The sequence below is a fragment of the Micromonas pusilla genome, assembly GCF_000151265.4.
Source record: "Micromonas pusilla CCMP1545 genomic scaffold MICPUCscaffold_17, whole genome shotgun sequence".
Taxonomy (NCBI): Eukaryota; Viridiplantae; Chlorophyta; class Mamiellophyceae; order Mamiellales; family Mamiellaceae; genus Micromonas; species Micromonas pusilla.
The window spans coordinates 43,887-64,349 of record NW_003315898.1 but is presented as its reverse complement, the minus strand read 5'-3'; the positions used below and the strand labels follow the sequence as shown (position 1 = coordinate 64,349).

The 20,463-nt window shown below is 67.7% G+C and overlaps 10 protein-coding genes across 10 annotated transcripts; 6 read left to right on the top strand and 4 right to left on the bottom strand.

Annotated features, from left to right (window-relative positions):
- Nucleotides 1-77: 77 nt before the first annotated feature.
- MICPUCDRAFT_54186 (uncharacterized protein) lies at nt 78-770 on the top strand (the record flags this gene model as incomplete). The annotated part of the gene is made up of 1 exon (XM_003064434.1): nt 78-770. The coding sequence occupies one exon, from the start codon at nt 78-80 to the stop codon at nt 768-770; it is 693 nt and encodes a 230-aa protein (XP_003064480.1).
- Nucleotides 771-1,151: 381 nt separating this feature from the next.
- Nucleotides 1,152-2,217, top strand: MICPUCDRAFT_54185 (uncharacterized protein; the record flags this gene model as incomplete). Its single annotated transcript, XM_003064433.1, has 2 exons — nt 1,152-2,104; nt 2,202-2,217. The coding sequence occupies 2 exons, from the start codon at nt 1,152-1,154 to the stop codon at nt 2,215-2,217; spliced, it is 969 nt and encodes a 322-aa protein (XP_003064479.1).
- A 148-nt stretch (nt 2,218-2,365) lies between these two features.
- MICPUCDRAFT_23534 (uncharacterized protein) lies at nt 2,366-3,883 on the bottom strand (the record flags this gene model as incomplete). Its single annotated transcript, XM_003064263.1, has 1 exon — nt 2,366-3,883. One exon carries the CDS (start codon nt 3,881-3,883, stop codon nt 2,366-2,368), a length of 1,518 nt encoding a protein of 505 aa, XP_003064309.1.
- A 269-nt stretch (nt 3,884-4,152) lies between these two features.
- MICPUCDRAFT_54183 (uncharacterized protein) lies at nt 4,153-8,016 on the top strand (the record flags this gene model as incomplete). The annotated part of the gene is made up of 1 exon (XM_003064432.1): nt 4,153-8,016. The coding sequence occupies one exon, from the start codon at nt 4,153-4,155 to the stop codon at nt 8,014-8,016; it is 3,864 nt and encodes a 1,287-aa protein (XP_003064478.1).
- Nucleotides 8,017-9,870: 1,854 nt separating this feature from the next.
- MICPUCDRAFT_54181 (uncharacterized protein) lies at nt 9,871-10,545 on the top strand (the record flags this gene model as incomplete). Its single annotated transcript, XM_003064431.1, has 1 exon — nt 9,871-10,545. One exon carries the CDS (start codon nt 9,871-9,873, stop codon nt 10,543-10,545), a length of 675 nt encoding a protein of 224 aa, XP_003064477.1.
- A 99-nt stretch (nt 10,546-10,644) lies between these two features.
- On the bottom strand, nt 10,645-17,215 carry IFT172 (intraflagellar transport protein 172; the record flags this gene model as incomplete). The annotated part of the gene is made up of 7 exons (XM_003064262.1): nt 10,645-10,872; nt 11,130-11,513; nt 11,691-12,461; nt 12,579-12,839; nt 12,987-16,430; nt 16,612-16,945; nt 17,145-17,215. The coding sequence occupies 7 exons, from the start codon at nt 17,213-17,215 to the stop codon at nt 10,645-10,647; spliced, it is 5,493 nt and encodes a 1,830-aa protein (XP_003064308.1).
- A 119-nt stretch (nt 17,216-17,334) lies between these two features.
- On the top strand, nt 17,335-17,988 carry MICPUCDRAFT_43382 (uncharacterized protein; the record flags this gene model as incomplete). Its single annotated transcript, XM_003064430.1, has 1 exon — nt 17,335-17,988. The coding sequence occupies one exon, from the start codon at nt 17,335-17,337 to the stop codon at nt 17,986-17,988; it is 654 nt and encodes a 217-aa protein (XP_003064476.1).
- Nucleotides 17,989-18,099: 111 nt separating this feature from the next.
- On the top strand, nt 18,100-18,855 carry MICPUCDRAFT_54178 (uncharacterized protein; the record flags this gene model as incomplete). Its single annotated transcript, XM_003064429.1, has 2 exons — nt 18,100-18,333; nt 18,451-18,855. The coding sequence occupies 2 exons, from the start codon at nt 18,100-18,102 to the stop codon at nt 18,853-18,855; spliced, it is 639 nt and encodes a 212-aa protein (XP_003064475.1).
- Nucleotides 18,856-18,962: 107 nt separating this feature from the next.
- MICPUCDRAFT_54177 (uncharacterized protein) lies at nt 18,963-19,835 on the bottom strand (the record flags this gene model as incomplete). Its single annotated transcript, XM_003064261.1, has 1 exon — nt 18,963-19,835. One exon carries the CDS (start codon nt 19,833-19,835, stop codon nt 18,963-18,965), a length of 873 nt encoding a protein of 290 aa, XP_003064307.1.
- Nucleotides 19,836-19,896: 61 nt separating this feature from the next.
- MICPUCDRAFT_54176 (uncharacterized protein) lies at nt 19,897-20,352 on the bottom strand (the record flags this gene model as incomplete). Its single annotated transcript, XM_003064260.1, has 1 exon — nt 19,897-20,352. The coding sequence occupies one exon, from the start codon at nt 20,350-20,352 to the stop codon at nt 19,897-19,899; it is 456 nt and encodes a 151-aa protein (XP_003064306.1).
- Nucleotides 20,353-20,463: the final 111 nt, after the last annotated feature.

Below are 20,463 nucleotides of genomic sequence, written 5' to 3'. Positions count from 1 at the left end.
CAACTCCATCTGACGCCTTTCAACTCCACCCCGACATCGCTTTGTATGGAACGACCCTGAGCCGTTTGCGGTGCGAGATGAAACGCGCGAAGGAACGCGCGGTTTCGAAAATCACCGCGGTGGACGCGAAAGTAAAACGAAACGACGTCGCGATGGAGAACGACGCGATGCGGATATACGACGACAGCTTCTCCATGCGCGCGCGCGCGGAGGACACCCTGCTGAATCGCGGGACGATCGAACCGATGGTGTCGGACACGAAACGCGCGTTGCGAGAGACGGAGGACGAATGCAAACACGCCGTCCGACGACTCAACGCCGCGCTCGTCAACCTCGGCACCGCGATCGCGCCCGCGCTCGACGTGAAAGAGCACATAGACGCGGCGACGAAGGAAGATCTGCTCCATCTCACGGACGCGGTCGAGGTCATCGAGTGGAAAGCCGCGGACAGGGCGGTGATGGCGTGGGAGCGGTTCGTAGACGCGGCTTCCCGCGTGGAGGACCTTCTGCGACCGCGGGCGCGGGCGCGCGTGGTGTTGGAGGAAAAAATAAAACGGCTTGAAGAAGGGCGTTTCGTGACGATAGAAGAGGACGAGGAGATGCGCGACCGCGGACGGAAAGATGTCGTGAACAGAGTCCGATTGAAGTTGCGGGGCGGCGGCGACGGCGGCGGCGGCGACTCGCCGTCCTCTGTCGACGGCGACGGCGACGTCTTGGACGAGGAGGACGTGCCGTCGCCGCCGACGAGCAATCCGCCGCTTCGGGCGTAACGAAGAGGCGGGGCGCGTTAGAGTACACGTACTAGAACACGTAGCTGTGAGAACATAGATAGTCTACTAGCTAGGAACCGAAGGTGGAACGAACGACGCGACGCGTCGTGTCTTCCGAGAAAAACGTGCCGCGCTACTGGCCGTCGTCGTGGTGTCGCCTCGGTCTCGCGCGCGTCGCCGCCTCCGCGATACCGCGGCGCGGGAAGCGCTCGCGTCGCGCGCGGACTCTTTCGCATGCGCGTCTCGTTCGCGAGCGCGCGCGCGTCGGCGGCTTGGACGCCGACGTCGCGCGGCGCCCGCGCGTCGGTTCGCGAGTCCGCGACGACCGCGACGACGACGCGTCGTCCGAACCGTCGCGTCCAGCAGGTCGTTTTGAACGCGATGCCGCGCTCCGGGCGCACTCTCGAGCGCGCGCGCGCGATGCCAGACGACGGGTTCGACCTCGGCGACGTCAAGGACGCGCTCGAGCACGCGACCGGCGCGGACGCGGAAGAAGCGACGCCGCCGGAGACGAGTGCGTCGGACGCGGACGCGCGCGATGAGGACGTCATGGTCGTCGTCTCGCGCGACGGCGAGTTGACGAAGGCGAAGGACGACGCCGCGGACGCCGTCGTCGGCGCCGCGGACGAGACGAAGACGGAGGAGGGTGACGCGAAGCGCGCGGTGAAGGAGGAAGACGACGACGAGGTCGTCGGCGAGACGAAGAGCGATCGGCCGCCGGCGTCGACGTCCACGTCGGAGGAAGAGGATCGACGAGATCTGATATATAAGACGGCCTTCGACGCCGCCGCCGCCGCCGCCGCCGCGGACGAATCGACCCCCACCGCGGCCGCGAGTCCACCCGCGCTTCTCTCCCGGACGCTCGACGACGAACTGAACGACCTCGTGGGGATGCTGAACGACGCGGAACGATGGACGGAGGTCCCCGTCACCGGCGAAGCCGCGTCCGTCGTCGCCGCCGCGAAATCGGAAGTGACCGAAGACGACGCCGCGGCGTCGGCGGAACGCGGGCGGACGCTCGCGAAGACGACGTGCACCGCGCTAGGACTCGGCGTCGACGACTACGTCGACATGATCTTATCAACGTGCGAGGAGAGAAGCGCGTGGGACGCCGAGACGTCGTTCAAACGCGTCGCGAACGACGCGGACGACGCGGACGGCGGCGCGAAGGGAGACGCGTTCGTCGCGGAGTATAAGGTGCCGATGTTGCCGGCGATGCGGGCGACGGTGCGATTGCGCGTGAAGAGAGACTGGCCGTCGAAGGGCGCGGTGGCGTACGCGTACAGGAGCTACGACGCGAACACCGGCGCGCTGGATTTCGGGAGCGGCGCGACGTGCGGGAAAGGGATCGTCACGCCCGCGGAGGACGGAGAGAAGGGGACGAAAGAGAACGTCGACGCCCGGCGAATGGCGACGCTGACCGCGGTCGAGGAACTTCCCGCGCTGACGCGTTTTCTCCCGTCGTTCGCGCTGCGTTACCTCCTCGGGTCGTACGCCCCGCGGTTGTTCTTGGGCATGGTGCGAAGGTACAAGAAGCACAGAGGGATCGAATGATATAGAATGATCGAACGATCGAATGATCGACGGCGGGCGGGTCACAACTTCGAACAGCTCGGGTACCACCCGAACGGCTCCTCGCTCGCGTACCGCACGACCTGCTTCGTGTGCAAGTACTTTTCCATGCCGTCCTCGCCTAAATCCCTCCCGAACCCGCTGCGTTTCTTTCCGCCCCACGGCAGCTCCGCGAAGCACGGTTGCGAGCACTGTTGCCATACGATGCCCGCCTGAAACCGACCCGTCATTCGCTCGCACCGCGCGTCGTCGTTCGATAACACCGCCGCCGCGAGGCCGTACTCGCTGTCGTTCGCGATCTCGATCGCTTCGTCCTCGTCCCGAAACTCCCTCACGGACATCACCGGCCCGAAGATCTCCTCCTTCCACAGCGGGTCGCTCTGCGGGACGTTCCAAAAAATCGTCGGCGCGACGTAGTACCCAGCCGCGTGGACGTGCTTCCCTCGCGGCGGTTCGCATCCCCCGCACAGCACCTCCACGCCGTTTGATATTCCGTTCGCGATGTACGCTAACACCTTATCGCGCTGGCCCGCGCTGACCAGAGGGCCGAGGCGGCACCCTTTACGGCGCGGCTCGCCCGCGTCGATCCCGGCGACGGCGGCGCGTAACTTCCTCTTGAACGCCTCCGCGATGCGCTCGTGCACGAGGACGCGGCTCGTCGCGCTGCAAATCTGCCCGTTCGTCCAGAAACACCCGAACATCGCCCACTCCACGGCGACGTCCACGTCGACGTCGTCGAACACGACGAGCGTCGATTTCCCCCCGAGCTCGAGCGAGCAGGGCTTCGGTTCCTCCGAGCACGCGCGCGCGACCCGCCTTCCCGTCGCCAACGACCCGGTGAACGCGATCTTATCGATCCCGGGCGCGACGCACACCGCCGCGCCCGCGTCCGCGCCCGCGCCGGTGACCACGTTGAAAACGCCGGGCGGGACGCCCGCGACGCGCGCGACGTCCGCGAGCTCGAGGCAGGTTAAGGACGCCAGCTCGGACGGCTTCAAGACGACGGCGCAGCCGGCCGCGAGCGCGGGGGCGACTTTCCAGACCGCCATGAGTAACGGATAGTTCCACGGCGTTATGAGGCCCACGACCCCGAGGGGTTCTTTCACGAGCGTCCCTCGGAACGACGCGTCGGGGAGCGACACGGGCTTGGACGCGGTGGACGCCGATCCGAAGATCGCTTCGCATCGACTCGCGTAGTACTCGAAGCACGCCGCGGCGTCGTCGATATCCCACTCGCTCTCCTCCAGGGGCTTCCCGCAGTCGTTCGTCTCCGTGGACGATAACGCGTCTTTGCGTTTCTTGATCTCCGTCGCGATCGCGCGGAGGATCGACGCGCGGTGCGCGCCCGTCGTGGCGCTCCACTCCGCGAACGCGTGCTTCGCCGCCCACGCCGCGGCCGCGACGTCCTCGGACGTTCCCGCCGCGATCGCGCCGATCGTGGAGCCGTCGTGCGGGTTCACGACGGGGATGGACGCGCCGTGGATGGGGGGGACCCATCGGCCGCCGATGAACAGCTTCGCGGCGGGCGGAGCGGCGGCCATGGCGCGCCGAAGGATCTGCCATTGTTACTTTTATTTACCGAGGTGGCTGATTATGATTTCAGCTATCATATCCTAAGTTCATCGGAAAGTTGAAAGTGGGCGCGATCAAATATTGAACCCGGTGGATGGGTGAAAAACGTGTGTAGAGAACGCACCTGATAGGCTCAGCCGGCCGTTGGGGCCGTTTAACCGTTGAGCGTCGTCGGAGTTGCCGACATCGGTCGCGCACAACGCCCCGCGGCATCGCCTCCCCGCACGTCGCACGCACGATGGCGCACGCGAGCGCGTCCACGCCGTGGCCATCGAACGACATGCCGCCGCTGAACGACATCCAGGCCGCGCTCATGGCCCCCGGCGGCGGCCTCGTGCACGACGCGCGCGGCGCGTCCGAGATCGTTCGGGAAAAATCGACGTACCGACTCGGCGCCGCGGAGGCGTCCGCGAGGCTGAAGAAGGCGACGCAGACGACGCGCCTTGAGCGCCTCGCGCAGGTCCGCGAGCAAGAGAAGGTGTGGGCCAAGTTCAAAGTCCGAGAGTTCCAGCGCTCCGTCAAGGAGCACCACGGCGAGCTCGAGAATCAGCTCCGAGCGGGTTGGACGCGCGCGCGAGAGGCGAAGCAGAAGGAGCTGGACGAGGACTACGCCAACGCGGCCGCGGGCGTCGGCGCCGCGCAGCGCGCCGCGGCGTCGCTCGCGCCGCCGCTCGCGAAAGCGAAGCACGTCAAGAAGCTCGAGAAGCACGACGACGCGCTGGGCGAGCTCGAGCGGTTCGAACGCGCGCTCGCGAAGGAGTACGCGCGGCGAGACGAACTTCACTCGCCGCTGTTCGCGGCGAGGGATAGACGCGTCAAGGCGGATAAACTCGCGGCGGACGCGAGGAGGGAGATGGCGGAGTACCTCGAGAGGACCGCGGAGACCAGGGCGAAGGTGAAGGAGCGCAAGTGCTTGGTGGAGAACCTCAAGAAGGAGACGCTGGACATCATCGCCAAGCCGTTGACGATCAAAAACCCGAAATCGTTCGAGGGGACGCACTTCAACGGGTTGATTTTCGACAGCAAGGGCGTCGCGATCGGACGGTCGCACAGACAAGGGAAATACGTCGTGCAGCACAAAGCGCACGTCCTCGGAAAGGGCGCGCCGACGGCGGCGGCGAGCGAGGTCAAGGGCAGATCCGTTACGGCGAAGGATGCGAATTACAAAAACGAAGCGTCCAAGGCGAAGGATGCGTTTTCGGTGGCGTTCGCGAAAGAAAAAGCGCTCGCGGAGGGCCGCGACGACGACCTCGACAAGCTTCGCAAGGAGAAGGCGAAGGAAGCGAAGCGCGCGAACGCGGCCGCGAAGGTTGTCCACGCGCACAGGGACATGCGACGGTTGAAAGAGGAGCTCAGAGTGCTCGACCGCGCGGAGCGCAAAGAAAAGGTGGACAAACTCCTCGCCGGCGGCGGGATGGTCCACGCGCCGCTGCTACGGAAGTGGGCGAAGGAAAAGAAAGACGCGGAGGCGGCGAAGGCTGCGGAGGACATCCTCGCCGGGAGGATCCCAGAGTCGATGATGGCCGCGCACGTGTCGCACGAGCCGGGGAAGCCGCCGCCCAAGTCCCCGGCGGCGACGGGCGAGCGTCGGTTCTTCGACGACGCGGAGCCGTTCGACGACATGTTCGACGACGACGCGGAAGCGAACCGATGGCGGCGCGTCGAGGGCGCGGGCAAGGCGGAAGCGGTCGACGCCGTGACGAGGGAGAGGATGGAGAACAACGCCGCGTTGCGGAAGATCATCGCCATGGCGAAGAACGCGGAGACGCACGCGGACCTGGGGTACGACGCCGAGGGCGCGGAGTGGATCGACGTCGCCGCGGTCGCGCGCGGGGAGACGGCGCCAGCGGCGTCGCGGTCGGTCGGTCGGTCGGCGGCGAGGGGACCGGCGACCGACGCGACGGTGACGTTCGTGCAGACGCTGAGCGACGACAGCGAGACGGACTCGGACGACGATTTCGTCGGCGGCGGCGGCGGCGCGGGCCGCGGCGCCGGCGCGGGGAGCGCGAACAAGCGCAAGAGCAAGAACGAGGACGAGGACGACGCCGCGCTGGACGCCGCGATTAATGCGGCGGCGGCGGCGGCGAAGAGCTCCTCCGGGCAGGCGACGCCGGGCGGAGGGAACCGCGACGCCGCCGCCGCCGCCGCCGTGGCGAAAGCCGTCGGCACCGCGAGCGCGAAGCTCCGAAGGAAGGGCCTCCTCGGGCTCGAACCCACGCCCGGGAAGTTTGAGTACGACGCGAACGCGACGGAGGTCACCGCGACGGGGCTGGAGTCCATGGCGAGGAATTTATCCCTGGACTTGGACGAGACGTCGATGCGTCCGGGCGCGGGCGGGGGCTTTTACGACCGCACGGTGGACGTCTCGGATGAAAACACCGCGAACATTTTCTCCGCGACGATGGACGACGCGGACGTCGCGTCGCCCTCTCGCGCGCGCGCGTTCGGGAGCGCGGAGAAGCGCTCCTCGAGCTCCGGCACCACCGGCACCGGGACGACGACGACGACGACGGCGACGGGGACGATCGGCGGCGGGAGCTCTTCGAGCGGCGCGGCGGAGCGAGAGATGCTCGCGTCGCTGGCGAAAACGTCCGAGGCTATGGACGCGGTCTCCGCCGCCGCTGCGGTCGCGGAGGCGACGCTGCAGCGCGCGGAAGCGTCCGCGATGGACGACGCGAGCGGCGTGAACCTCCCGACGCGGACGAACATCCCGGAGTTGAAGGACCTGGACGACGTTCTCGGCGCGCTCGGCGCGCGGGTCCGAACCCTTGACGCCGTCGTCGCCGGCGCGCTGAGCGATCGCGCGCCTCCCGCGTCGTCGTCCTCCGGCGAAGACGCAGCCGCCGTGGATTTGAACACGAGCGCGCTGTACGCCGCGGCGAGCGCGGCGGCGAACAACTCCGCGCCGCCGTCGGCGTCGGCGGCGAGCGAGGCGGAGGCGGAGGCGCGGAGCCCGGGCGGCGCGGCGGCGACGGCGCCGACGCCTCTCTCCGAAGCCGGCGCGGGGACGGATCCGTACGATCTCACGCCGCAGAGGGACGCCGGCGGAGCGTTCGAGAGCGGCGTGACGCGGAACCTGCGCTACGAGAGCGCTACTCCCGCGGTGCGCGGCGCCGCGACGACGACGTCGGTGGTGGACGCGGAGGAAGTGTACGCGGCGGCGATTCGCGGCGGGTTGCCCGTCGACATCGCGGAGTTGGCGTCGAGCTTGGCGACCGAGGCGGTGAAGGCGAACCCGCGCGCGGAAAAGTCTGAGATTTCCTCGCGCGTCGCCGCGGCGATGTCGTCGAGGCTGAACGGCGGCGTCGTCGCCGGCGTCGACGGTCCCCCCGCGGAAGACGCCGCGCCGGCGGAGGACGACGCGGACTCGTCGTGGGCGCGAGCCTTGGGCGCGCTCGACAACGAGTGGAAAGATTCGCTGCTTCTTCCCCCGGGGGCCCGCGCGAACGCGAGCGCGAGCGCGAGCGCGGGGTCCCCGACGAACGCGTCGTCGTCGAGGTACGCGGACGCGGGCGACGACTCCGAGGTGGACGACGACGCGGAGAGGTTCAGGTCGGACGCGCGCGTGTCTTACGCCGTCGTCGACGACGAGGACGACGACGAGCCGTCGACGACCGACGTGGACTTGAACGTCGCCGTCGAAGTCGAAGCCGCCGCCGTCGAAGCCGAAGCCGAAGCCGAAGCCGCCGGCGGCGATCAGAACGTCTCGCTCTCCGTCGACGGGCGGTCGCTCGCGGCGCTCGCGAACGCGCTGGACGCGGCGTCGTTTGATTTCGCGTCGGACGACATGGAAGAGCTCTCGGACTCGGAGGTGGAGGAGGAGGAGGAGGAAGAGGAAGACGCGATGGTCGATACGCAAGCGCACGCGCCGGTGGTGTTTCTTCCGCCGCGCGCTCGCACGCTCGCGGCGCCGATGCGCGCGTCCTCGGTCGCGAGCGCGAGCGCGAGCGCGGCGGCGGCGACGGCGGCGGCGACGGCGGATGCGAAGGAAGCGGCGGCGGCGGCGGCGAAGAGACGGGAGGAGACCAAGGCGCGGCGGGAAAAGGCGAACGCGCTCGATCGGAAGAACCGCGCGATGCTCGCGGCGAAGCGGAAAAAGTGAGCGATACTAGTTGGAAGGGAGGGGACGACGCGAACGAACGCGCACGTAGGAGACATCGTATCACCACGCGTGATGGTGTAATAAGGTTGTTATGAAGAGAAAAGAACGACGCATTCGTCGTAAGATCTTTCTCGTGAAGCTTCGCCCGCACCCACCCTATCCCTTTAGACCCGAGCGTTTTCGTGTAGTAAACTACACACCGCCGATGAAATATGTGTAGTTAACTACACACCGGGTCTAAAGGGATACCCCCCGCCAAAACTCGATTCAACTATGATGAATCATTTCAACTCACGCCGTCGCCGTCTCCCTCCTGAGCGCTTCGAGCTTCAAAAACTCCTTCTCGTACTCGTCGTCGCTCGGGAACTGGTCCGCGAGGAACCGCTCGCCGGTTTTCTTGGCCTCGATCGCGAGTCTCTCCATCGCCGGTCGGAGCGTCTCCTTCGTTTTCTCTCGTAACGTCCCTAGATGAGGCGTTATTTGCGTGACCGTACTCGACCACCACGACGAAAGCGATGAACCACTCTCGGACGAGGACGCGACGACGACGGAAGACGCGCGCGCGCTCGCCGCGCGCGTCGTCGTCGTCGTCGCGCCGCGTTCAAACTCCGAGTCGTCAGACGCGTCAGACGCGTCCGAGGCCATGACGGACTCGTACGACGGCGGCGGCGGCGTCGCCGGCGCGCTCGCCGTCGCCGCGTCCGCCGCCGCGACGTCGACGTCGACGTCGTCGCTCGCGCCTTTCTTCTCCGGGGACGCGAACGTCTCCCCCGCTCCCGCGTCGGCGTCGCGGGCGGCTGTCGCTTCTCTTTTCAAAAACGCCCCCGCCGACCCCGTCCCCGTCCGCGCGCCCCCCCCTCGAACCGACCGTCCTCGACGCGGCTTCACGACGAACGTCGTCGTCGGCGTTCGCTTTTTCTTCGCTCCGCCGTCATCGTTCTCTTTCGCGTCGTCGTCGGCGTCATCGTCGTCGTCGGCGTCGTCGTCGTCGTCGGCGTCGTCGTCGGCGCCGTCTTCATCCTCCTCCTCCTCCTCCTCCTCGCGCATCTTCAACACCTCCCGCAGCCTCTCCAAACGCGCGGTGTACTGCGCCACCTTCGCGACCACGCCCTCTTTCGCCGCGTCGTCGCGCTCGAGCGACACGTACGTCGACAGCTTCCGAATCGCGGTCGCGTAGCCCTTCACCGCGGCGCGTACGAATCCGTCGCGATCCGCTTCGACTGCCGCGCGCACCGCTCTCGTCCCCTCCGCCCTCGCGCTCCTCGCCGCGGTCTCTCTGTGGCGCGTCGCGTCGTCCGTGTCGTTCTTCGGGGCGTTCGCCGTCGCGCGCGCGTCGGATCGCGCGTTCGGCGTCAGCGGCGTCAGCGGCTCGCGGACGTGCGGCGCCGGCGTCGCGCGGTGCGTCGCGGGTCCCCCGGACGCGGCGGATCCGTCGAGACGTCCGCGTCGGCGATCGGACCCGCCACACGACTGCTGCGGCGTGACCGGCGCGGACGACGACGACGACGCGCACCCACCGCGGTCGCGAGTCGCCGCTCTCGGACGCCGCCGCGTCTTCGGCTTCGACCGGGGTTTTATGCGCGGAATGAGCACAGCGCGCGCGGCGCCCATCGCGTCCGCGCGCGCGCGCTCTCGACTCCCCGCGCGATCTGCACTGCACCGCCGGGGGAACCCGTCTCGGAAGTCTCGGAACTCTCGCGACACGAAGGACAAAAGTTTTTCACCCATTCATCGGTTTCAATATTTGATCGCGCCCCCTTTCAACTGACCGATGATGCATTTTTCGTACAGTTGACGTTGTACCTGTAGTTGACATCCAGCCACTCGTCAGTCGTCTTCGCGCGCGCGCGTCCGATGTCCGGGTCGCGGTTCAGCGGCATCGCGGTCGCGGCGGCGAACCGCAAGGCGCTCGAGCGGCAAGAGCGCGAGCGCGCGTCGTCATCCGCGAAGAGCGCCGGCGGAGGCGCGCTGACGCACAAGGAGGCGGCGCTCCTCGCGTCGCTCCGAGAGCAGCTCATCGTGGGCGGCGGCGACGGAGGCTTTCGCTCGGGGGGATCGGAGGCGCCGTCATCGCGCGCGGCGCCGGCGAAGGCGAAGGCGAAGGCGGCGGACGTCGCGGCGGCGAAGAGAGCGAGATCGCGCGAGGTGGACGCGGACGGCGACGGGGACGCGCGCGATGACGGAGGCGACGACGCGCGGCGGAGACCGGTTCGATACGATCACGCGCGGATGAGCAGAGCGGAGCGGAAGCGCCTGAAGAAGGCGCGCGCGGCGCCGAGCGCGGAGGCGACGGAGGCGACGGAGGCGACGGGAGCGGCGGGAGCGGCGGCAGAGGCGGAGGAGAAGAGAAAGAAGAAGAAGAAGATGAAGAAACCGAAGACGAAGGCGAACGACGACGCCGACGCGACCGAGGCGGCGGAACCGGCGACGACGACGAAGAAGCGAAGGAAAAAGCCGGGCGCGGCGACGACGAAACGTAATAAACGCGGCGACGAGAACACGAAACAGTGGCCGCCGCCGCCGGAGTAATAGACGACTAGACTGCGTGTACGTGTACCCTAGACGAACGAACGAACGAACGAATGACCATAGTGTACTGTATAGTCTATCGCATCGCAGCTCAACCTCTCAGTGCTTCGGCGTCGCGCCCTCCTTCCCCGTCCACGGATCCGTCCCGAACTTTCCCGTCCACGCGTTCCAATCCTCCCGCCGCGCCGGCCGCCCCGCGCCCGCCGTCACGCGCTCCCCCGCGGGCACCGGGTACCCGGTCACGACGCACGCGTCCGCGGTGGACGCGCATCGGTGACACGTCAGCGCGGCGACGTACGTGTCGCGCCCGCATCCGTCGCAGACGCGCTGACGAGGGCCGAGGGTCCGTACGAAGCGACGAACGTCGTCGGGGTGGAGTCGAACGGCGTCAGAAGCGGAGTTGGTCGAAAGGCGGCGTCGAGGTGTGTCGGGATTGAAACCAAGCCATCGAGGGGTGGGCGGAGAGTGACGAAAACCGGGAGAGAAAGTCGAGAAAGTCCTTAAGGATCGGCGTTCACCACGCGAACGGGGTCGTATGGGGACCGGTGTGACCATGAACGCGCCTGCAACAACGTCTGGTCCACGGCGGCGTCCATGGAGTGCGCGAGGACCCAGTCGCGAATCTCCTCGCGCGTCGCCTCGTTCTTCACGAAGTGCTCGCGCGGGAGCGGGAACCGCGACGGGAGGTCCGACGCCGCGGTCTCGAAGTCGACATCGTCCAGCCCCCTGGAGTCGACGTCGCCCTCGTCCATGGCCTCGGTGATGTCCAGGTACCGGTTGAGAAAGACAAACGCGTGGTTGGCGTCGCCGGCGTCGCGGCACGCGACGCCGGCTTGAAAAAACGCGCGATCCGCGGGAATCTCGCACACGTGACGCAGCGCCGCCGTCGCCGCCTTGGCGGATATCGCGCGTAACCCAACGCTCTTCGCGTCCGCGCGAACGCACGCGAGGTGCGACGCGTCGAGGTACTTGCGCAGACGCTTGAGCGACTCGGCGTGAATTTCCGGCGTCGCCTGTAGGGTCGTTCCATCGAGCGAATGTCGGGGTGGAGTTCAAAGACGTCAGGTGGAGTTGAAAGACATCGAGGTCGGGGATTGAAAGGGGGGATGGGCGGAAAGAGACGACGGCAAAAGTCCTTAAGAAACGGCGTTCACCACGCGAACGCGGTCGTATGGGGACCAGTGAAAAAAACTTGCCTCCATCCCGGTGACGAGCGTCAGTAAAAACGCCTTCAGGCGCGGCGTTCCGTCGTCGGCGTCGCCGTCTCGCGCGCCGGCGAGGACGCCCGCGGCGATCTCTTCGTACAGGGCGTAACATCCCTTGTCGTGTAACACCCCGTGCGTCGCGAGAACCTCCGCGGCGGCCGCCGGCGAGCCGCCGCGCAGCTCGATCGTCGCGTGCTTGACGCTGAACGTCGCCGCGACGTCCGGCGAGACGGCGGCGGCGGCGGCGTGCGCGGCGTCCCAGTCGCCGCGTCGAGCCGCGTCCTCGGCGGCGGCGACGGAGGCTTTCCCTCCGGGAGACAGCGTCGAGGTCGTCGCCGCGATCGTCCTCGCGCCCGCGCCGCCGCCGCCGGGGGGCGAGGATAAGCCCATCTCTCGCAAGTCCACGTCGGCTGCGTTTTTGGACGCGGATGAGGAAGACCGCCGCGCGACGGAATCGGACGGCGGCGGCGCATTCGGATCCACCCCCGAAGAGGCACACAGATCCCTCGCCTCTCGGCTCCGCCCGACGTCCCGGAGGCGCTTCGCGACCTCCACGACGACGGCGCGGTGCTTCCCGGGGACGTGATCCGACGCGATGGCAACCGCAGTCGACCACGCGTCCGCGAGCGCGTTCGTGTCCTTCGTCACCTTGAGCGTCATCTCGAGGAACGCGTCGACGGCGGCGGCGTAGTTGCCCTCGCGTTCGAGCCTCTTCCCGCGCGCGACGCACTCGGGAACCGAACCGTCGCGACGGTTCGCGTCCGTCGCGGCGTCCGTCGCGGCGTCCGAGAATCCTTCTCCGATTGCCGCGTCGCCGCTCGAGGGCACGGAATCGATCCCCGCGGCGGCGTCGCGGGCGTCGTCGTCGTCGTCCTCCGTCATAGCGCTCAGCGCGCGCGCGCCGCCGGCTTTGACCCGTCGCATCTCCGCTTGGAGCTCCGAGACGAGATTCGGGAGGTAATCTGCCGACACGCGCAGCGCGTCTTCCCATAAATCCCGCCGCGCGTACATCTTCATCGCGCGCTCGGGCCGCCGCGCTTTCACGTACAACCCCTCCGCTCGGTGGAAGTCGTTCTCTTCGACGCACGCCTGGTGGAGTTGAAAGGCGTCAGGTGGAGTTGAAAGGCGCCGAGGGCGGGGATTGAAAGCGAGGGGTGGGCGGAGAGATGCGCCGGGCAAAGTCCTTAAGGATCGGCGTTCACCACGCCGACGCGGTCGTATGGGAACCAGTCTCACCTTGGCGTGCGCGAGCTGCACGTCCAGCGCGCTCGCGGGGTCGTGCTCCTCCGCCACCTTCATCGCGGCTTTCCAATCCTTCGCGTGAATCCACATCTCGATCGCCTCCTTTGGTTTATCCGCCTTCACGAACGCGATCTCCGCCTCGACGAACCGCCCCTCGTCCTCGTGATGCATCGCGTGTTTCATGTGCACCTCGGAGACGAGCGCGCGGCTCGACAGCGCGCGCGCGAGCTCGTGCGCGCGATCGAAATCGTACGCCGCGTCGCACGCGTGCGTCACCGCCGCCTCCGCGACGCCGTGTTTACGCAACGTCTTCACCGCCTCCTCCGCGGGCATCGCGGACGTCCACGCGTAGGACACCGCGACGGACGCGTCCTCGCCGCCGTGCGCCTTGGCGACCCGCATCGCGTCCTCCCACTTCTCTCTCGTCTTGTACATCGCCACCGCGGCTTTCCAGTCCCCGGCTTCGACGTACTGCCGCTCCGCGTCGCGATAGTTCCCGTCGTTCTCCATCGTCGTCGCGAGGTGCGCGCGCGTCTCTCGGAGCGTCTCCGGCCGGTGTTGACTCACGAGTCGAAGCACGTGCGCGTGCTGGCCGTGCTTCTCGTACATCGCGATCGCCGTGTCGTGCTCGTTCACCGCGACGTAGGCCTTCTCCGCTTCCGCGTACCGACCGTTGCTCTCGAGCTCTCGCCCTCGCTTCACGTACAACGCCTTGGCGTCCGCGTCGGTCATGTACCCGACGGCGATCTTGTGCGCTCGGTCCCACCGGTCCAGGCGCGCGTACATCTCCACGCACTCGCCCGGGGCGGACGCGCGCAGGAAGCACCGCTCCGCGTCGTCGACGTCGTCGACGCTCTCGTGGTGCCGCGCGAGGCGAAGGTACTGATGCTCGTGTCGAGACGCGTCGCCGCCGCCGCGCTTCGTCGCCTTCTCGAGCATCTCGGCGGCTTTCTTCCAGTGCCTCGCCTCGATCGCGCACTCGATGGCCTTGTGCGCCTGCCCCGCGTTGAGGAAGTGGTTTATCCCTTGCTCGAACTGCTTGCTCTCGAACAGGTGATCGCCCCACTTCTCCTCCAGGAACGGCACCTCGTGGTCCAACCCCGAGCCCGGTCTCGCGCACAGGTCCACGGCGCGGCGAAACGCGTTGGCGGCGACGTACGACGCCAACGCGTCCTTCGTCCTCCCCAACGCTTCGGATAACTCGCCCGCGCGTTCGTGCAGCTCCCCGCGCGCGAGCCCGGCGAAGACGTCCCGTATCGTCCCCTCATCGAAGACGTTGTCGGTAACGTTTCGACCGTGGCCGTTTTTAGCATCGACCCGCGCGATGACGACCCCCGCGGCGCGGCCGGGGAGACCTCCGCGGAGGTACAAACGGATCGCGCCGAGGTCGTCGCCATCGCGCTCCTTCACCGCCGCCGCCTCCGCCTCCTGCCCAGTCTCCTCCAGCCATCGCGCGCGTTCTTCGCGCACGTCCTCGGGACTCGCGCCGCCCCCCGCGCCCGCGCCGCCGCCGCCGCCGCCGCCCCTCCCGGAGCTCTCCGCGACAAGCACGGCGTCGTCGAGGCGATGCATCTCGCGGTACATCGAAATCGCGTCGTCGACGCGGCCGTTCTCGACGAGCAACGCCTCGGCGACCTTCCACCGCCGTTGCATCATCGCGAGGGACGCCTTCACGCGGAAGTGCTCCAACCCGGTGGCGTCGTTCGCGACGTCCACGGCGACGGCGGCGGCGTCTTTGAGCACGCCACCTAAAAATTCCGCGGCGGAGACGTCCCCCAACGCCGCGGCGCATCGACGCGCGACGAGCAACATATTATCCGCCGTCGCCGCGGCTCGGAGCTCCGTCCACATCGCCTCCGTCTCCGGGGTCAACGCGAGCGATTCCAGCGCCTCGACCGCGGCGTCGTAGTCGCCGTCCTCGACGAGGGAGTTGAACTCGATGAGGGATTCGTCCAGGGCGTAGGACGTCGTGGAGGCGCCCTCATCGACGACAACCTCCGTGTGGCCCTTCCCGCGTTCGATGCCCTCGACTTCGCCTTTGATCGGAACGTTCGTCACGCGATCCGGGGAGTCCACGGAATACCACACGCACAGGGTTTGTCGGCACTGCGCGACGATGACGTCGGACCCGGGCACCCACTGCGTGTACGAGCAGTAGTTCAGAAGCGTGTGGCGCCGCCGCGCGCCGATGTCGTACAGGTGCAGCGCGCGCTTTTTATCCCGGAACAACAAGTGCGTCGCGCGTTGGTTAAGCTCGAGCCAATCCACCTTCGCGTCGTGCGAGATCGTGACGGCGTCGCCGTGGCGCGCGCGCGACCCTCCTCGACGCGCGGCGCCTGCCATCGGCATGTCGTCCGCGGCGGCATCGCCGCCCAGGTCCGCGACGCGGATCGTCTGCGCGTCGACGAGGTGCGCGATTTTTTTCACGCCGCCGCCGCCGCCCTCTCTGGTTTTGGCCTCGTTCACGCGGACGGACAAGAGGTGCGACGCGCGGTGCGACGCGCGGCACGTCCCTAAGATTTCGTCCACGCCGTACTCGATCACGAACAGCGCGCCGTCGTGGTGCACGACGCACGCGCGCTCGGTCTCAAAGTCGAACCGCTCGCGTTCGCCGCCGCCGCGGCGGCTCCCTCCGGAGGTCCACGCGACTTCGGACACCTTCGCCGTCTCGACGTCGCCGCACAGAAGCGTCTCGTCCGTCCGCGCGGTGAGGTACCGCCCTCTGTGCACGGATATCTTCCCAATCTCGTGGCCGTGTTTCGACGCGAACACGATCGTCGCGCCGCCGTCCAGACGCTTCACGAGAACGTTAGACGCGCTCACGTGCGTGAACTCAAACGCGTCTCCGTGCCGCGACTTTCTCACGCACAGATCGAAGAGGTCCACGCCGCCGGACACCGCGCCCAACCCGATCCTGCTGCCGTCCGGCTTCCACCCGAGCGCGGTGACCGCGTACAGGCACTCGACGAGTTTACTCCCTCGCTCTTTCCATCCTCTCGTCATCGCTGAGGCGTCGAACGCGAAGGCGTAAAATTTGTTGTACGTGCCGACGACGACCACGTCCCCGGTGGGGTTAAACGCGAGCGCGCCCACCTCTTTCCCCGCGCTCGAGTCGCGCGCGTTCCCGAGGTCGAACACCTGCGGCGCGCGCGCGAGGTTAGCGGACGCGTGGGTCTCGTAAAACGCAATCTTCGCGTCGGCGCCGCCGGCGCAGATGAACCCCCGCGCGCCCCACGAGAGCGACGTCGGCGCGCAGCCGTGGTTCGTCAGCTTCCCGGCCACGCCGTCGGAGAACGCGAACGTGTATACGCTTCCGTCGAGGTGCCCGACGCAGACGCTGCCGCCATCCGGGGAGTGCGACATGGACACGACGTAGGACTTGTCCGGGTGCGCGTACGCCGTCGCCGCCTTGTTCGTCTTCAACGCGCCGATCTTCACCTGCGCGCGGAGGGATCCGATTCGATCGGCGCGTTCGGGTCAGAGACGTGACGCTATTGGTCGAAACACAATCTTCGGGTCAAAGACGTGATGATTCTATTGGCCGAAACACACATAATCTTCTTCGGGATGATGACGTGGCATATCGTGTGGTGGAGCGCGCGACGCGTCGTGTGCGTACCTTGCCGTCCGCGGTGCCGAAGACGAGCTCGTGATGCCTCCCTCGCGGCCACGTCAGCGACGTCACCGCGTTGGACGTCGCGAACTTGTTGCATATGGATTTCTTATCCCCCCACTCGCTCCCGAGCTTGTACACGAAGACGATCTTGTCGCTCTGCGCGACCGCGAGCTTCGTGGAGTCGGGCGAGAACGCGAGGCCGCGGACGAGGAACGTTTTCGGGCCGGCGGGATCGGAGGGCTTGGTGCTGAACTTGTCGCGCTTGGTCCCGGCGTCGTCGAAGAGCTGGACGACGCGGTCCACGGTGACGCACGCCATGCGCTTCGCGTTCGGGCTCCTGAGGACAACGCGACGCGCGAGGGGGGTGGTGCGCGGGTGAGCGGGAAGGGGATGGGGACGGACGACGAACGACGACGACGACGATGGGTTGACCGCGGCGAAGAAAGGAAACATCATTCATTTGAACGGCGGGTGCCGTCGCGCGCGATCTGACCGACGCGCCGCGGTCGCGGTGGGCGACGAGGCGCGCGACGCACCACGCGATCGCGGTGCATTTGTTCACCCGCTCCCCCGGGGGGAGCACGGTCTTCACGTGCCGGATCTGCATCCCGGCACACCTCGCTCCGGCGCCGCGCGCGAATGGCGTCGCGGCGCTGCTGACATCGTTCGTCTGTCGTTGCTGTGAACGAAAACGGCTCTTTCCGAGAGAGGCATCATCAGAAATCGATGCGCGCCGCGTTGGCGGGGGCTCGTCCGCCGCGGTTCCTCCTCGCGAGGATCCGCGCGACGCGGCCGTCGCATCGAAACGCGGAGCGGCTCGACGCCGCGCGATGCCGCGCGGGCGGAAGAGACGCGTCGTCGTCGTCGTCGTCGTCGAAGTCTCTCTCGACGTCGACGACGACGACCGCGTCCGACGCCAGGGCCCGCCCGCCCGACGCGGTCGACGACGACGACGACGACGCGCCCTCGTCCTCCTCGTCCGCGCTCCTGCGCACGCGCGTCCGCGGGAAGCACTTAGATCGCCCGTGGCACCTCACGTACCTCCGCAAGCGCGGCGTGATCACCGCCGCGCAGAAGCGCGCGCTCCGCGGGGACCCGTGGCGTCTCTACGGCTTCGAGATCGTGACACACTCCGGCGGCGCGGGGCCGCCGCCGCGCCTCGACCTCTTCCGCGACGTCTTCCCGGACGCGACACCGAGGAGGGACGGGGACGCGCTCATCACGGCGAAACCGCCGCCCGTGGTCCTCGAGATCGGCTTCGGCCTGGGCGACTCCCTGACGCGCATGTGCGAGAGACACCCGGAGCGATGCTTCCTGGGCGCGGAGGTGCACAAGCCCGGCGTCCACACTGGTCCCCATACGACCGCGTTCGCGTGGTGAACGTCATTCCTTAAGGACTTTTCCCGGCGTCTCTCTCCGCCCACACCACGGTCTCAATCCCCGCCCTCGACGCCTTTCAACTCCACCTGACGCCTTTCAACTCCACCCCGTATGGGCGACGACGCTCAGGTGCACAAGCCCGGCGTCGGCGCGGCGTTAGGTAAACTCGCCGCCGCGAACGTCGACCCGAGACGCGTCAAGGTGGTTCGAATGGACGCGCTGTGGCTGCTGCGCGACTTCATCCCGCGCGCGTCGCTGACGGACGTGTGCGTGTACTTTCCCGAGCCGTGGAGCGACGCGCAGGCGCGTTCTACGCACTGGTCCCCATGCGACCGCGTCGGCGTGGTGAACGCCGATCCTTAAGGACTTTTGCCGGCGTTTCTCTCCGCCCATCCCACGCTTTCAATCCCCGCCTTCGGCGCCTTTCAACTCCACCTGACGCCTTTCAACTCCACCCCGCAGGTGCACCGGAGGATCGTGAATCCGTTTCTCGTTTCCCTCGTCGAGCGCGCGATGAAAGTCTCCGAGGGAGGGCCCGCGTCGCCGTCGCCGCCGGCGCGGTTGCACCTGAGGACGGACGACCGCGACTACGGCGCGCACATGCGCGCGGTGATGAAAGACGCGTGCGCGACGGGGAGGTGGACGGAAGAGGTTGTGGACGAGAACGATGAGGACGCGGCGAAGACGAACGGTATCGGCGGCGACGAGGGTAGATGCTCACACGACGGCGGGGTGATTCTCCCCGGGAGAGAGGTCGAGACCAAGTACGAGCGCCGCGGGATCGCGTCGGGGTGCGAGCGAATCACGAACTTGTGCTACCGATACGTCGGGGACGGCGCGCCGCGCGCCGCGGTCGCGGAGACGTGACCTTCTTAGAAGTAGGCGCGCGGTATCCTTAGTCTAGTTAACCTAGCTACCTTCGTACGGAACTTCCGTACTTCCTTAGCCCGCGCCCGTCTCATCCGTCGCGCTCGCTACCCGCCGGTGAGCCACAGAGGCAACCCCCCCGCGTTCGGGTCCCCCCGCAGCGCCTCCACGGCGACGGCGTCGAGAAGCGCGAACGGGTGCCCTTGCGGCCACGTTTGTTTCGTCACCACCGCGGCGCCGCCCCCGTCGGACGCGAAGACGACGTCGACGTCCCCGCGCGGCGCGTCGTCCGCGACGATCGTTCCCGGGCCAATCACGAACGCGCTCGGCGCGCGCGAGCTAATCGATTCACGACACGTGTCACCTCCAACGATACTATCCGACGTGGACGATGCCATGGACGTGGACGTGGACGTGGACGCGACGAGCGCGTCCGTCGCGAGTTGCGGCACGAACCGCGCGTCGCGTTCGCTCGCGCGCGTCTCTCCCAAACGTTGCGACGGCAGCGTCCGGCCCCACGCGTCCGCGCGGGCGTGGGCACCCCCATCGGCACCCCCGTCGGCACCCCCGCCGTCACGGACCGCCCTCGCGCGCTGCTGCCGCCACAACACCCCCGGCCGACACGACGCGTACCCTCTCTCCGCCGTCCACGTCGGCGGGACGTGGAGCAACGCGAACACGTCGCCGTCGCGAAACGCGTCGCGAAGCACCTCGCGCGTCTCGAGCGCCGAGTACGTCGTCGCCTTCGTCCCCCTCTCTTCGTTCCCCTCGCCGCCGCTCGTGCTCGTCACGACGACCGCGCCGTGGCCGCCCAACGACCAGCAATCGCTCGCGGCGAAGTCCTCGAGCGCCTTCGACGTCTCGAACACCTCCCTCGTCAACGCGGCGTCGCCGGCGGGCAACTGAGGGTCGAGGGTCCATACGAAGCGACGAACGTCGGGGTGGAGTTCAAAAGCGTCAGAAACGGAGTTGAAAGGCATCGAGGTGTGTCGGGATTGAAACCATCGAGGGATGTGCGGAGAGACGCGCCGGGAAAAGTCCTTAAGGATCGGCGTTCACCACGCGAACGCGGTCGTATGGGAACCAGTGTGAGGTAGAACGCGCCTGGTCCGTGCCGAGCGCCGCCCACCGTAATCTCGTCGGGAACGGGAAGTGCGACCGCGGCGCGTTCGCGGCGCGCGTCATGGACACGACCGGTGTTGTCTTGGCACCGCTCGTCGTCGCCGCGATCGTCAGAAGGAGTGTACGTAACGCCTCAATCGCGGGCGTTATCGGCGCGCGCTTAGACGTCGTCGGCGTCGCGCACACGACGGTCGGCGTCCCGCACACCGCAGCGCGCCGCCCCGCGCGCACGCACCGCGACCCATCCGCGTCCTCTCCGAGCGCGGGCTCTCGCGTCGCGCCCACGACGCACAGCACGCACGAGAGACCGAGTTCATACGCGAGCCCGGAGGCTGGGTCCAGGCCGCACAGCGCGGCGTCTGAGGGTCGTTCCATACGAGCGAATGCGGCGGGGTGGAGTTGAAAAGCGTCAGGTGGAGTTGAAAGGCGTCGAGGGCGGGGATTGAACGCGAGGGGTGGGCGGAGAGAGACGCCGGGAAAGTCCTT